Source organism: Zosterops lateralis (genome assembly GCF_965231275.1).
Source record: "Zosterops lateralis genome assembly, chromosome: Z".
Classification (NCBI taxonomy): domain Eukaryota; kingdom Metazoa; phylum Chordata; class Aves; order Passeriformes; family Zosteropidae; genus Zosterops; species Zosterops lateralis.
The window spans coordinates 80045916-80062633 of record NC_139800.1 but is presented as its reverse complement, the minus strand read 5'-3'; the positions used below and the strand labels follow the sequence as shown (position 1 = coordinate 80062633).

At 45.8% G+C, this 16718-nt stretch overlaps 1 protein-coding gene across 1 annotated transcript; it reads left to right on the top strand.

The window, feature by feature from the left end:
* Positions 1-140: 140 nt before the first annotated feature.
* Positions 141-16412, top strand: LOC310922754 (heat shock factor protein 3-like; the record flags this gene model as incomplete). The annotated part of the gene is made up of 13 exons (XM_083883538.1): positions 141-284; positions 1415-1523; positions 3162-3289; positions 6152-6276; positions 7125-7200; positions 7865-7926; positions 8414-8495; positions 8779-8912; positions 9726-9971; positions 11179-11284; positions 11840-11905; positions 12751-12817; positions 13785-16412. 13 exons carry the CDS (start codon positions 141-143, stop codon positions 14114-14116), a joined length of 1677 nt encoding a protein of 558 aa, XP_083739664.1. The 3' UTR covers positions 14117-16412.
* Between the last annotated feature and the right edge of the window lie 306 nt (positions 16413-16718).

Genomic DNA, 16718 nt, shown 5'->3' with positions numbered 1-16718 from the left:
CGCCGGGGCGAGGGGGCGGGGTCTGGGCGGCTCCGGCCAATCGGCGGGGGCCTGGCCCGCGGCGGCCCCGCCCCCGGGTGCGTCGCGCGGCCCCGGTGGCGCGGCCCGTCCCCGCCGGCGCGGCCCGTCGCCGTCCGAGGATGCGGGAGGCGCCCGCGCTGCCCCGCGGCCCCGCCGCCCCCGCCGCGCCCGCCGCGGGGCCCCTGCCCGTGCCCGGCTTCCTCGCCAAGCTCTGGGCCCTGCTGGAGGATCCCGACAGCGACGACGTCATCTGCTGGAGCAGGGTGAGGTGGCCCGCTCGGGCCCGGCCCGGCCTGGGGAGGCCGCGTGAAGGACTCGCGGGTGGCGGGGAGGCCGGGCCGGGGCCGGGCGGGGGCGGAGGGTCCCGGGCCGCCCGGAGGATGCCGAGCCCGCTCCCCCGCCCCGCTGGCGGCGGTGCTGGCGGAGCGGCGTGCGCGGGGCCGGGCCCGGGCCCTCCCCCGGTGCCGGGGCTCCCCCCGCGGGCCGCCCCCGGTGGCGCGGCGGGACATCCCCGGGGACAGCGCCGAGTGCCCGGGCAGCAGCTCCCCGTGGGGCAGGGACGCTGTCAGGAGCCATTAACTATCCATTTTCCTTCCGGAGACAGATGAGCCCCGCGGGCACAGGGCACGGACACACCGACCAGACACCCCAGACACGCGCTCTGTTTATTTTTGTCATTTTTAAATCCGTAGGGTTTTTCTACCCTTTTTTTTTTTTTTTTTCCAGCCGTTTGCCCTTTTACAAGGGCAAAGATGAAAAGAAACACGTTATTGTTGTTCTCTTCACGGACGACATAAAAGTCATTCATAAAGAGAACATAAAAGTGATGCAAAAAAGCTCTTCCTGTCTCCAGGAAGTCTGATCTTGAGCGTGTGATAAATCTGGCGCTGCTGGTGTCACACTTACCCCTGGTCACCGCTGGGTTGTGTTGTCTGAACTTTCGGTAACTCAGCAACGTTACGTGGTTATTTTTAGTGATGACATAGCACGTACCATGGAAGAATCTTGTCAGGAGCTGGGCAGACTGATGAAAGGAGATGAAATCTCTTCAGTGGCGTGAATTCCATTTGGCTTGTGCAATGCTTATGTTTTCTGGGGACAAAGGGAGCAGGTTTTTAGAACAGCTTTGCTTTGGATTAAGATCGGTGTGTCAGGGCTTTAAGAAAATTCCCTGTTCTATAGAAGTGTTCCGTGTAATTGTGTCTTTGGATTCAAACTTTTTAGTCCACTCCCAAGTACTCAGAGGTCTTCCCACAGACAGTTCAATTGGTGAAGTCTTTTGCCCTTCTCTGCTGTCAGAACAGTCTCTGCTGATTTATGATCTTCCCTTAAGAGCAACACCTTAGAAAAGCTGTGCTTATTCACTAAACTGTTACTTCTGCTTGTTTTCTAGAATGGCGAGAATTTCTGCATTCTGGATGAGCAGAGGTTTGCCAAGGAGCTGCTCCCCAAGTACTTCAAACACAACAACATCTCCAGCTTCATACGGCAGCTCAACATGTGTAAGCATCAGCTGTTCCTACGCACCCTGTCTGCCAAGTTCATGGCTACTTGACTTTGGTTTGGATTTCTTTAAACAAGCAAACGGACTTGGCAGCTCTTTCATCCCTGAACACCCAAGCCCTGGCCTTAAGTTTGCTTTGCGAAAGAAAAGACTGATGGTAGAGCTTGGTTTAGTGTTTGGTTTTTGTGTTTCAGCTCCAAGTCCTTTTGAGTAATAGCTGTAAGAATGTATGTGCTGGTGTCTAAAGGTAGTGTGAGGTTCCCTGAGTTCCAGCATTGCTCTTGCAGCAAATTTGTGTACCTAGGGGAACAGAGGCTGTGTGTACACCCATACACCTAGAACATAAAAAAAAGTTGCCTGGATTTTGGGGCTGCCACTGCTCTTGCCTCCTTTCCTGTGTTGGAACCAGATCAGCCCCACTGATGGGCCAAGCTGGACTATATTTATAATTATGTTTTCTCTGCTCAGCTGGTGAGCATCATTTGCAGCATTGTATAGCACATGGCCAGGCAGAGGGTGCAGTGAGGGTGGCTCAGGGGCACAGGGCAGCATGCAGGGCTACAGCAACCAACAGCAATAACTGCAGGAGCTTCTGGGACAGTGGAGGGACAAACAGCACGGGAGGTGCTGCCTTGGCTGGAATTTCAGACTGATGGGGAGGAGCTCTCTGTCCTTGCCCAGCAGGTTTGTCTGATCTCTGTAGCTGGTGCCTGTGTAGGTTTTGTAACCTGTAGCACAGATAGCACCTGTTCAGTCTCTGGACAGAGGGTAGATGCTTCTGTTCGTGTCGTGTGCTTGTACTTGTGAGACCCATCACTGGAATGACAGAGGATAATCGAAAGAAACAATCATCTCTTCCCTTGTAGCCAGGATAAATGAAAAAAAAAAAGCAAATATTCCTATGTAGATATGCAATGTAGTGGCAGCCTCCTTTTCCTGCTGGATCTGTCCTGGCTTTCTAATAATAGTTGGAGTGCAATAATTCTGTTAAAACCTTGACTGAGTAGAGATGTGGATTGGCCTGTCAGCTGAATCATGCACCTACCCTGTAGTGTTTGAGCAGTGATGGAAATAGAACTGGGGATATCTTACTTTGTACTGGCAGTCTGCTATGAAGAAGATGCTCTGCTGCAGGTGTTTGCAGAGGCAGGCAAGGAACTAACTTCTCTGCCTTGCTTTATTCTGTAGACAATGGTGGTGTATGACAGCATTTGTTTTGATGTGTTGTTGTCAGGGATAAAAGAGAAGGCACCATTACTCTGCCTCCACTGGGACGTGATTCTATTCAAGATGTCATAATAAATCTCATTTCTGATTAACTGTTGTGAAGGTTTGTTATGTGGCTGGGATGGTTTGGCCTTGGCTGTCCTGCCCACAGACACACACTGGCCTCTGCTGTGCAGCTGCGTGTGCAGCCTGCCCAGGGCAGGCAGTGGTACTGTGGACATATTTTCTAGCTGTAGAGATCAGAGCAGTGAAATCATGGAGCACCAAGAAAGGCTGTTTTTCATAATTTCTGCTCCCAGTAATTGTAGTGCAGTGGATGTTTTGGTAACATTGGACTTTCCTTAAGCTGTATGTATTCCGAGTTAGCTTTCAACTGGAAGAAATGCCTTTGTTGATTTCCTCTCCACAGATGGTTTCAGGAAGGTGATTGCTCTGGAGAATGGTATCATTACAGCAGAGAAAAGTTCAGTCATTGAGTTCCAGCACCCTTTCTTCAAGCAAGGGAAGGCACATTTACTGGAAAACATCAAGCGCAAGGTATAGTCCAAGCACATATTTGCTTCACTTGGTTATGAAAAGTGGCTTATCAGGAGCACATATGGGCGTTTCAAAAACAGCCAGCAAATACCATGGGAACCAAGGTAACTCCCTCATGCTGCCAGGCCAGTGCTTGGCTGGGCCTCCCTGTGCCAGAGCTTAGACAAAACCTGCTCTGCTCTTGGTTGTAAACTGGGGTAGGACCATGTTCTGCATCATCATCAAACCACAGCCCTTCTCCACAGAGTTCACATCCCTGGTTGCAGCTCAGCATGGTCTGCAGTTCTGTCAGCATCTCCAGCTCTGAGAAAGGCACAAGTGAAAGAAGCAAAAGAAAATATGTTCCCATTTGGCACTCATTGCAAGGTCATTAGTAACCAGTTCATTTGGATGAGTTTGTGTAAATTATATTGCTCCTCCAAAACTGCATTGCCTCTAAGCTACATCCTTACGAGCACTTTCTGCTTTTCTTTTGTACATTCAGGCCTTGTCTGACCTGTTTCTGCACAGATATTTATCCTCAATTGGCACATTACAGCCCACAATATCCTGAGGAAGAGAGTATCATGATACATCACCTTGACATTTGAACAGCAGAATCTTTTCTTCAGTCTGTCGTCAGGTGTGGCTGTGTTGCCCGGGGTAATAAAAGCCCAGGGTAGGCTGGAGAGGCACAATTATGTTTGGATTGATTCTTGACTGAGCTGCCCCTGCTTGGAGGCAGGATGATTGAGTGTCTGTGGCTCAGGGCTGAGCTCCCCACGCCGCTGTGACCGGCGTGTCCCAGCGTGCGCGCTGGGCAGGGCAGGGCCACGGTGATGTCAGGTGTGCCACCACGTGTCCCAGGGCTGGGGCACCGGGTGGAGTGTTCTAGATGGAAAGACAAAAGCTTTGCTCAGTGCCAAGGACATTCTTAGGAAGGTTGGTGAAAGATACTCTTTGTTGCACAGGAAATGTTAGTGATTTTTTTGCTAAACAGTCATTAATTTTTTTGCTCTTTTACTGCCCGTAATGAGGCTATATTCCAGTTTTGGCTGTAAACTCTATTTCAAGCCTCTGTCAGGACTGCAGGTTTGAATGCAGGACTTGCTTTATGTACTCCCTTTCACTTTTAGCTCTGCTGGTGTGCAGATATCCTGTGTATCTTCACCAAGTACCAGAATGGTTTGAGTTGCAAGGCACCTTGGAGCTCATCTCATTCCACCCACTGCCATGGGCAGGGACACCTCCCACTAGATCAGGTTGCTCCAAGCCCCATCCAGCCAGGGATGGGACAGCCAAGTTTCCCTGGGCAGCCTGTGCCAGTGCCTCAGCACCCAAGGACTGGACACCCTGATTAGCCAGCTGGGAACTCTGAAAAGCACTTACTTGTACTCGGGAAGAATTTATATTGACTCTTGTTTTGGTTTTTTTTATTTGAGACAAACTGGCTGCGTTTGGAATTTCCACTCACTTCCTGCAACTTTTGGTTGTGTTCCCTCAGAGAGGTGGTGTGCTGAAGAGAAATCAAACAGCCTTGAATTCCATTTGGGATGCACCCTGTGTGCATTAGCATAAGTTATTAACTGCAGCAAACAGCAAAGCATGTAGACTGCAGACAGGGAGAACTGTCAGACCCTTCAGTCCATCCTTTGCACCATGGGATTGTGTCAAGAGAGTAGAAAGTAGTTAGTCATGTGTCAGAAATGACAGCACAACAGCTGTGGTCTGTTCCAGCACAAAGGGATGGGATGCTGGTTTATGGCACCATAGGTTCATTTCTGACTATTCCACTGCCCTTTGGAAGACGAGATGTGTGAGCCAACCTGCACAGAAGTTACCTCACACCTCAGCAGGCCAATCCCACATTGGTGCTTTCACCTCCCCCTTAGAATCCACATGAAATGCTTTTACACCCTCCTTGGAATTTAGCAGAGTAACAAGAAAACTCCCAGCAGGCTGTAGGTTCGGAGAGACACTGGTATGTGGCTCAATTACAGTCAGTATTTGGCAAAATTATGTTCAAAATTTTGCCCACAAAACCTGGATGTGTCATTCAGACGTGGGCATGTGATGGCTTTTTCAAAATCCTGAATTGTGTTGCAACCAACAATGCTTCTGCTGCAGAAAGAGTTGCTGAAGGAACTGGAAAATGTTTAATATAGAAGCACAGGAAGGAGTTAGTGAACTTTTTGCTCTCTGCTGGCTCTTTCACCATCGTTTGAAATAGCAGCATTCACAGATTGTGCTGTGAGCAGAAGAGCAGTTTGGGCTCTTCTTTCTGCAGACAAGTCTCCGTAACTTTGGAATGTCATTGAGCAGAGAGGTCGTAGGGGACACACCAATAGGGGAATGTGCAATTCAACTGGTGTGGGATAAATTTTCAGATTGAGTAGGATGCATCTAAGTAGGCACCTTCATCTCCCAGTAACTTAATGGAAATTTGTTACTCCTTTGCTGGCAGATTTACCCACACCTAGAAGGAATATGATCATCTTGTTCTTCTGCTATCAGCTATGGGGCTTTTTTGGCCAATGTTCACTCAGTGACGCTAGAGGGCAAACTGTGACCAGGCCTGGCAGATAACCCCCAGGGAAAGCCCTTTGCAATGTGTGGTTTTATTATGAATTGCAGTCATGAATCTACTGTCTCCAGGTACAAAGTGCTAATCTCATGTTTTCACTGGCATCTTGGTTTTTTCCTACAGCGCAGCCCTGTCCTAAGGATTGTCACCTGTAGCAGTTGTGGTGTTTTGTGCCATGTAAGAATTGCAGTCTTACCTGGTCTTTTGATGGGACTTGCTCCTGCCCTGCAGGCTGACTGCACTCTCCCTGCAGCAAGGAGTATGCACTGTTTGTAGTAAAGCCTGTGTACCTGTTCCAGGTGTCTGCAGTGAGGACTGAGGATCTCAAGGTCTGCACAGAGGATTTGCACAAAGTCCTGTCTGAGGTGCAGGAGATGAGAGAGCAGCAGAACAACATGGATGTCAGGCTGGCTAACATGAAGAGGTAGACTTGGCTGTTTCGGGGTGCTTACATGTTGAATGTTGCTTGTGTCTGATGGAGATTGGCTAAATATGGGTTTCATTTGAACTGGAAACAGGTGAAGCTATATTTTTTTCCTAAGAATGCCTATTCCACCCCGCACAACATTCTGAATCTTGTTTGGTTTTGTAATTCAGTTACAGACTGGAGATTTAGACTGGGAGTTTGTTGGCTGCCTTGAGATTTCACTCTGGTTGCCAGCACCTGTAGTAATTTTTTAGGTCAATAAGAGCATTTAATTTTTGAATATAAACAGGGTTGGATGCAGTGAGGGACAATTGGTATTCTGTTTTCTTTCAAATTGGAAGTAGACTTTGCACATCCTCATCTCTGTTCTTTCAGATTCCCTTCATATAGGCACTGGTAATCCATTCAGGTCATTGATAGATATGAACCAGAGTTCAGGAGATACCTTTCTCTCGCTGTTCCTTAAAAAAAAACCAAGTCCCTTGAACACCACCTTTAGATCTGTCCCAAGGCTGTCAGTGTTTGGAAACAGGCTGAGTGTAACACAAAGTCCTTGTTCAACAGCTTTGAGCTTTGAAGGAATAACTCAGATCAAGATTATTGGTGGAGCAGCAGAGGATGAGGGTGTCCTTATTAAGTGAGTGTTTGTTGCTGTTGATGGAAAATAGAGTTAAGTTAACCTAGAGTTTATGCTAGTGGATTGAATTAACCGAGGGTTAGTTATCCACAGAGGGAATGTTGCCATTGGTTCTGCAAGGTACTCTAAAAGTTTGAAAGCTGTAAAACTAGAGCATATAAAGTAAACTCTGTTCATCCTCTGTCTTCTGATTTATTCTGCATTGCAGAGAAAATAAGGCCCTGTGGAAAGAAGTGGCAGTTCTAAGGCAGAAGCACAGTCAACAACAGAAGCTGCTGTCTAAGGTACCATTGCAGCATCTTCAGTGCTACCATCCTTATTCCTGCCTCTGTGATACTTCATGGCATTCTTTGCTTATGTAGAATGACAAATGACACAGAGCTGAACAGGCTGTATTAATACAGCATAAAGAAAAAATGTTCACAGTTCCTGAGTGTCCCAGAAGTAGCACAGTAAAGAACCACGAGCAAAGCACTAAGGAAAAGTCATAGTAGGATGTCAGTGTGTGGAGACAGTGCATGGTAACAGGAGCCCAGAACTTGAGAGATTGCAGGCACATGGAATGGAGTCTGTGAAAGATCTTGGACCAGGATACACTTAGACCACTTGAGAAGTAAACTTGGAACACAGAAACTGTAGGAGCTTGCACGCTGGAAAAGAATTTCTCTGTTTTATTCCTCAGCTGTTTCTGGTCTGGAATCCTCTAGTGACTTGTGCTGTTATATTGCATTTCAAAAAAAAAGACAACTGTGCAAGTGAGCTATTTTTTTGTGCATTTTGTAACTCTTGCTTTGTTCTTTAAGATACAATTGCAAATGGATTTTTCAAATACCTGTTAATTTCTCTCATGTGACTATCATTTTATAGTAAAATCTGAATTAAGAATTTAATGTTAGGATTGCTGTGCTGACCACTTGGTTTTGGTTTTCTTTTGTTTTTCCTTTTTAGATTCTTCAATTTATACTAAGTCTGATGCGAGGAAATTATATTGTTGGGGTCAAAAGAAAAAGGTAATTACTTGATAGGTCCCAGATCAGTGGCAGATGTGAATTGTAGGGATAAGTCAGTTTCTATTATGTGACAGGTATTTTTATCACTTCTATATTCAAAATTGAGAAAGCTGGTGAAAGTTCAGTGAAGCACAAAATAAGTATTTCCTCCTTATCACTAAAATGGATGGGAAGAGAATATTCTATACGTTTTCAGTTCCAGAGGGCACAGTTATCAGAAGTGGTAAATCTCAAAACGTGTACACATCACTGAGTTCTTCCAATCCACAGTGTGTGTAATACAGTTACACACTGACACACGTTTCCAAAAGCCAGGCTTCTTAGGAGAGCAAGAATGATTCCCACTACTGCCTGTCTTTGGCACTGCTGCAGCTCTTCCCTCTGGCAGTCAGGATGTACTAAAGCTGTGCTTTCCTGCCTGTGTTGGGCACTGCTGCAGCTCTTCCCTCTGGCAGTCAGGATGTACTAAAGCTGTGCTCTGTCTCAGGTCTCTGACGGATGCTGCGGGTGCCTCACCCTCCAAGTACAGTCGTCAGTATGTCCGCATCCCTGTGGAGAGTGGCCAAGCTGTAAGTCTCCCCAGGGACAGAGGCAGTGGGTTGGACAGGATGATACACAGGGATATCAGTCTTCCTTACAGCTGAAAATACCCTAACCTGGTAATCAAATGCTTTCCCTTTTGTAATGGGCAGCTTTAGAGCAACACTCTGGCTGTAAAATCGTACAGATCAGTGCGACTCGTCACAGATGAAATGTGAACAGGAAAGAGAAGCTGCAAGCAGAATGGGGCTTCAGTGTGAAAAAAAAAAAGGTCAGAGCCTGTGATTTACTCATTCTGTGCTGTATCTGCAGATGGCTTTTTCTGAACATAATGCAGATGAAGAGGATGGAAATGGTTCAGGTCTGATAATCCGAGATATCACTGACACCCTGGAAAATGCCACCAATGGCCTCCTTGCTGTGGCACACACAAGTGGCAGAGCCAGGTATGCCCAAAGTATATGAAGTTTTTATGCCTGGGTTGTTAACTGGGTAGTTATGTTAATATTGGCAATCCATCTGGATTTTGGGAAACAGTGTCTCTCTGAATATCCTTTTGTGACAGGCTTGTTTTAGGCTTTCCTTCTACAGAATGTAGCATTGGTCATTGTCAGAGTTCATATCTCTTCAAGAGTCCCTGGAGGCCTGTCAGGCTGATGGGGATTGCAGGTTTAATTTGCTGAGGCTTTTCTTTCTGTCTGTTCAACAAATGAACACATACTTGACTTTTCAACTGAACAAAGACCTGAATGCATATATATATTTTAAAAATATATATTGGTTTTATAATAATCAAAAATGTATATAGATTGGTAAAAAATCAAGATGTATAGTTTTTTCTCCAGTTGCAATACTGCTCTCACTAAGCATATCCTAGGGAAGGCATTCTCTGTGTGGCAACAGATTTTACTGAAACCCAATTTAGTTGTTAATACCCAGAGTGAAATACGGACTGATTTGGAATCTTTCCTTTCCGGAGTCTGTCTATTAGGAGCTTCCCTCCTGCCTAATTCCTATATACTATATTGCTACTTTGTGCCTGAGAAAAAGAGATACTTTGCTCTAATACATGGTCTCTCTATAAGCTGTAGTAAGAGATTCTTCATCAGCCACTTTGCTGCTTTTTCTGAAGACCAGTTTGTTACTTGAATCCTTGACTGGCCTAATCTTACTAAGATCTGGAATACTAAACCTGAAATGAATAGTGATGACGTTGATAATTTCTCCTGTGTGTTGTTTCTGTTTGGGTCACATTTTAGAGAGCCAGAGGCAGGCGTGGATCCTGGCTTACCTCTTTGTCAAGTATCACAGCCAAGTGAGTTAAACTGTGCAGAGCCTGTCCCATCAGTTCCCATAAACGATGTCAGCAAATCCAGCGAAGTAGACACAGCTGCTGTGGAGCTCCACACTGCACAGCCAAATGCTCCAGAGGACCCCGTGTCAGTAATTGACTCCATCTTGAATGAGAACAACTCTGGAAACCAAAATGATCCTTTGCTGGACAGGTATTAACTTGATTCTGAAAAGCTTTATGCTGTTTTCACCTTGTGGGATCCTGTCAGAGTTTTGGAGGGTGCATTGTTTGCATAGGGAACATAGGGAATTAGCTTTTGAATTGTCTTTGACAAAGTGAGTTCTCTGCACCTTTGTTACCAGGGCCTGAAAAAGCCAAGTGTTGGCATCGCACATTGAAAAAGGGCAAGTTCCCTCCCACCTTTATGGTAACAGGTGTGGCTGAGTGCTGGTGCATCCCTCAGGGTGTCCCATCAGCTCACTGCTGTCACTGCCAGGTGCTGCCAAGCAGCAGGTGCAGCAGGGCACTGCTCTTGGGCTGGCATTGTGGGCAGTTTGTTCCTGGGACCTGGATGTAGATTGTCCTGGTGGTCACCTCACTGTTCTTTCCTTCTCTGCCCCTCGTTTTTCCAAAGCTGTGCCATGTCAGCTCACACAGCCCTGGATCAGGGGTGCAGGCTGTGGGTTCCCGCCCCACTGTACCAAGGACAGAGCTTTAACCCTGGCTCCTACAGCTCTTCTGCTGTGGTCAGCAGCAGGCAGGAGGGTCTTGAGGGGTGTCCCAGCACTCATATGGTCTGAAGGCCCTGTTGTATCTTCTCTCCTGGGCACTGCAGGGTGTGGGGCAGTGCCTTGGAACTGCCTGTTCCTCAGTGCTGGGAATTCAGTACAGGAGCACCTCAAGGCATAGCAAGACATGCAGTGTGGGGACTGCGCCTGCAACTGCCTTCTCAGGTTCTTCACTGCCCCTCATGTCCTGCCCACTGTCCTGCAAACATGTCCAGTTTGGCAACAAGCCAACGTTTCAAAGCAGGTAGAGTTCCTTCAGGCCCAGATTAATTCCAGCCCTTAGTTTATCATTTATTGTCCCAGGGCAAAGCCATCGGACCTTTGTTTAAACAAATACTGGTGTTCAGGCTGGGATCTGAGAACATTCACCAGATACTGAAATGGGGGAGGAAGTAGGTATGGAAGGAGGAACTGCTTTTTGACCTGGTAGCTGTAGTTGTGCTTGTTGTTCAGGTAGTCTTCAAAGTTCCTGTTTGTACCTGTACCTCAAAGAGCTGGAGTGAAAGGTGATACAGGAATGTGGTTTCATCAATTTGGCTATTCTGGATTGCAGGCAGCCTGGTCTGTGGGGCAAGAGAAGCCCTTCCTGCTGCTTGTGCCTTACAGTGCTGTGTAATTTTGTCTTTTTAGAGAGGAAATTCAGGATTTTCTGAACTGCATCGATGCCAGCCTTGAAGAGCTCCAAGCAATGCTGTCAGGGAAGCAGTACAACTTTGGTGCTGAAGCCTTCAGCGACGTGAGTGTCTTCTCACTGCTTTTGATTCCTGAGAAATACTCAGCATTCCTGCTTAGGTTGTGTCATGATATGCTGCTAGTTGATTCCATGTTGTAATTGGTAAGAGTTGGGAACATCTTGAAAACCAAATAGTTAAAAAAAGAGTGATTTGTAGGTATTCATAGTGTACAGGGTAATACTAGAGCCTTTCCCAGGTCATAGAGGGTTTCAGTTCTACAGAACTGAAGGGAGGGAAAAAATAGGAAACAATTTGCCTCACTTCTCTTTCTCAAGCCTAATCACATACCATCACATTGTGAATGTGATTCAACTGGATGATACGGATAATATGGAGTGAGATTTAGCTGTATTCCTGGAATCACTAGGAAACAGGGTAACCTTTTCTCCTCCCGTGACCTCAGTTTACTGCCACAGCTTGAAGCTCCCAGCTAAAGGCCCTTGGAAGTGCCACTGTCCCCATGCTTCCACACTGGGTCCTGCAGTCCTTTTAGGAGCTCTGTGCAGTTTTATTTCAAGAATTTCATTAGTTGACATACAGTCTGGTTTTATTTTCAGACATTTAATCCGGAGCTGCCAGCCCTGGATATGAGCTTGATGGAAACTCCTCCTGGTATTGAAAATGTAAGAGTAAGATTTATTCTGTGGTGGGGAGGGTGAATGTGGTGCTGGGATTGAATCTTGCTTGATGCAGCTCAAGGGTGGGAGCAGGGTTGATGGCACAAGGTGACACTGCTCGTTCATCTCATCCAGCTGACTCCAGGGTTTCAATTACCAGTGTTGGCGTGTTGGAATTTAAGAGGGATCTCAAGATAATTTCCAGTCCTACATTCCTAGTGCAGTCATACACTTGAAATGCCCGTCTGAAGACTGAAGGAAAAGTACTAAAAATTATAATGCAATATACTGTAGTTGTTTTGAGTATGGCTCTATGGGATTTCCTCAGAAGATACACAGAAGTTCAGCACAAACTTACTTCTCTTGGTGCAGTTCCTAAAATTGATTCATACTATTAAAAAAACAAACCCTTGCAAGTCTTACTTTTGTTGTAGTCCTGAAATAATATTTAAACTAGGATTTCCTGGTAGGAAGAGCTTTGACTACAACTAATGTAAAATGCAGCTGTGTTTAAGCAGTGCCTGCAAAATTCAATTACATGATGAAATCATGTTTAACTGTTACCCCAACAAGACTGCTGGTAGTAAAGCTTCTGGTATGGAAGGTAAAACAAGTATTTGCTAGTCAGAAGCTTGTTTTGTTTAGTAAGTTAAGTTTGTCTGTATTTCACTGTGCCTCCTTCTGAGAGCTCCTGTGTGCAGGAGCACATATGCACCAACACGCTTATTGCTCAGTTGCTCCATCTCTCTTCCCTCCTCCTTTCACATCTAATTCTGTTAACCAGTCAGTAAAGTCTTCCATTTTGTTGTTGTTAAACATTGTGTCTTAACTCTCTGTCTGCTTTGTTTCAGATGACAAACTTGGCAGAGAGCACTGAAGGTCTGGGAGCAAGTGAGAGGGAAACAGCAGGAAGCAAAGGTGAGCAGGAGGGAACACAGTGCTGTGGCAGCTCCACACTCTCTGAAAACTGTATATTGAAATGGAATTGTCGTAGCCTATAATATCTCCATCTTTGGTGTGGTCTTAAGCTTTTTGTGGAGACTGTGGTGTTTCACTGATCTCAAAGCTGTGCCTTAGTCTTAAAAGGCCCATTCTATGCCCTGTGGTTTTTCACATAGAAAACATAGTCCCATCCTGTGTCCCTTTTCACATGGAAACGTGACATGAGTGCCACAGTGGGGAGCAGAACTACAAATGCCCTTGTATCTCCTACAGAGGCTGTGATCCCTGCAAAGGCAGAGCTGCTCAGGTTACCACTGCAGTGCTGCCACTGCAGGCTGTGAGGGTCAGGGGCTTCAGGCATTTGTTTCCAGGCACAGGGGCACTGGCTTCACTCTGACAGCCATGGCTGTAGGGTTTGTCCCAGCCCAGCTTGGGCTTTCCTGTAGTGCACCAGGTTTGAAGCAACCTCTCCAGGTTTCCTTGCCTTGAATAAGAGCCTTCAGTTGGTGAAACAGTTAGAACTGTGAAGCCAAGGATACCGATAATAAGAGAGGGTTGGACTCAGACAGGCGTAGGTCCAACCACTATGGTTAATTCTATGAAGTCCCCCTATTTAATCTAAAATGGCAGGTTATATACTCTTCTAGATAGTTTACAAATGCAGACACATTCCCATTGGCACACAGCAGAGGAAAGAATGTAAACACACATTGTTTGGTTTACTCTTAAGGTGGCTAACACCTGCATACTAACAATTCTATTCGATGATCTTCAACACCCTATTATCTTTCCCAAACACCTTAATATCTAATTCTAGCTGCGCCACAGCTCACTGAGAATTTTCTCCTCAGGTTAGGCCTCAGTCAAGGTAGTTCAATATCTATATATAAATCATGTTTTCTTTCCCTAAGAAATTTAGCAACAGAACTGTGTTTTCCCTCAGATATGCAGCTGATCCAGTACCGGGCCAACCCTCTGCTTTCCTTATTCGAAGAGCTGCCTTCAGGTGAAGCTGCAGGGAAGGTGGATGACCCGAAAGACTTTCTGCTGCCTTCCCTGGAGGAGAAACCTGCTCTCCAGCCTCCATCAGCCAGTGGAACCGTCGTGCCACTTGCAGCTCCAGCAAGCCAGGCCGAGCCTCTGGACACTCTGGGAATGGGTGATCCACCTCTCCTCCCAGAAGACGGGAATGGAGAGTATAAACTGTTTCCACTCCTGCTTCTCAGTCCTGTTGCTAACTTCATAGATGAGGCCTCTGAGATAGAAATTTCTTGAACTCATAGAACATCTGCAAGTGGCTTAGTGCTATGGAATAACCACCAAAGGAGTGGAGCAGCAAAAAGTGTGAGCTCGGTCCTCTCCTGCTTCCTGGGGACCCTGCTCTGTGCAGACTAATGGAAGTTCTCTTGCTGCAAGCAGGGAGAACATCTGGGAGAACTGAACATAAGCTCAAACAACATCAAGAGCTGGTGGAGTGAAGGCACCAGACAGAAGGGAAGAACAGCAACCCTGTAAACATACCACAGTGTATTCCATAACTTTTTATCCAATATTCTTATTGCAAGAGGAAATCTCTTTGTATGCTGTTTGTAAAGTTTGGCTGGTTTTTTGTTTTTTTGTTTTGGGTTTGGTTTTTTTGTTGTTGTTGTTTTTGTTGGGGGTGGTGTTTGTTTTTATTAGCCGGAGAGTAATGTGGTGTGTAATATTTCAAACCTAGGTTTTACTCTTTGGAGAGCCTGCTTCAATAGGTGGCTTGCCTACTGTTTGGAATTAAGTTGTTTTTAAATTTTGTTTTTAATTTGAGATTTCTTTTTGGATAGTTACCAGCTACAATCGTTTGCATCTGCTTAGATTACTTTCATACTCCTAGATTTGCTCCTAGGTATAGGGAACATTTTTCCTATGGAAAATTACATTTAACTGTGGAGTATTATTTTTTAACATGCTAGCACACATCCATTGCCCTGGATTGTAGGAGTTGTGGTAGGAAGTGCTTGCCCCCCTGTGTAGCGCTGATTTCTCATGCACATTGCATGGCGGTTCAGTTCACAGGTCGTGTGTCCTTGGAGATGGGCAGTAGGACTGATTCATGTTTAGCAAAGGCCAGCAGCTGTCCCTAAAGCGAGAAGGGGAGCCCTGGAGTGCCTTGCACTGACACAGTATCACATCAAGGTATCTCTGTGCTGGTAGCAGCTATTGTTCCATGCCCCTGTGTGGACAGCAGGTTCCACGCTGCAGTTTCTGCCCGTGGAATCTTAAAGCCAAATTAATCCTGATGCATCTGAGTCTTTTGACAATGAATTACATAAACTAGTGTCTACTTCACCACAATGAATTACATAAACTACTGTCTACTTCACCAAAAAGTCTTTCCCCAAAGCTTCTTTTGGCACTGTTTCCCAAGCTCTCTGAGCAGCTGCACTGTGGAGCTGAGCCCCAGTGTCAGTGGAGCAGCAAGTTGTGTGCTAGTACCAAGCATGTCACAGCTTCACCAGCCCACACAAACCTGCTCTGTGCTGAAGTGACAGCAAACTGCTGGGGCTGCAGGAGGCCTGGATGCAGGTAGAAACCCCCTTGGATAATATCACCTGATATTTCCTACCAGCACAGTTACTTTAATTTTTTTTTCCAGTTGTAGGAATTCAGGCTACCTGCAGACTGTTCTCCCTAATGTTCCTGAACTAATAAATGCTGAGCTCTTTTATATTTGAGAATCCAAGGTAGATATTCTGAAGCCTGCTAGATAATGCATGTTACCTGTGCTGGCCCGACTTGATTGGATTTGTGCTTCTCTGTCAAATCTCTGAGTTGCAGAGGAAGGTCCTGCTTCTAAGTGTGTAACACCTTCAGTGTAATTTTATTTCTGTGCTTCTGTACCTGTTCTTACCTCGTGACTGTTCTCATGTCCATCTTTTGAATTGCCTTTTGTCGAGTTTGTCTTATTCAAGCCTTCACAGTCTTTCTTTCGCTGACTTGTTGAGGCCAAGGGCTGAATAGTCTCAAATTTTCATGAGCTCAAGGGAGAAGGGGAGGTGAGTAAGTTGTGTCTGTCCCAGGTCAGGTTTTGTTTGTTAATTCCTTCCCAAAGGCCACAGTTTTGCCAGGAGTGAATCAGTGAAAACCAGGATTTTCTGGTGTGCTGTTTGACAGCACCATGCAGACAGAGAATAGAGTTCTTTGGGAGGCTGATCTGCACCTCTGACTCCCTGCACTGGTTGGACTGTAATTTCTGTCATGGATTATTGTCATGTTCCTCTGTCTCAGAGTCCTCTCCCCTCAGCGCAGCTCACGGTCAGATAGTGGGTCTGAGTGCATCATGGGTTTTTAATACACTTTCTCTCTTAAGAAGTTAAGAAACCAAGGCTTTAGAAAATTGCAAAAGAAAAAAAAAGTTTGTGCATCTGTGTATCTGGTTTATGTACAGGTCCGGGAAAAGTATTTGTGCAACTTTCATAAGAAAGATTGCAATGGAAAGGGGAAGACTAAATAAATAAAAAAAAAAAATAAAAAAAATAAAAAAAAAAAAAAAAAAAAAAAAAAAAAAAAAACACCACATGCTGAAGTAATTAAACTCAAGAATTGCAAAAAGATCACTGTGTTTCTTGTACATTCTTTGTGTGTGTTCCTGTCTCTGCCAATGTTTCCCAAACCTGTTTACTGATTTTTTCAGAATTAAGAACTTCCATGCTCCTGGGGTGTGGTTTCATCATGCAGCTGCTGCTGGTTCATGAATAACTAGGCTGATGAGGAAAGCCTAGTGTCAGTTTCCAGAGCCTGGGAGAACAGCACCTGGGACTGCTTTTTCAAAAGGGTTGATGTGAAAGCTCAGAATACCGTGTGTGCTGAAAAATACACCAGATGTAGTGCACATGTGCAC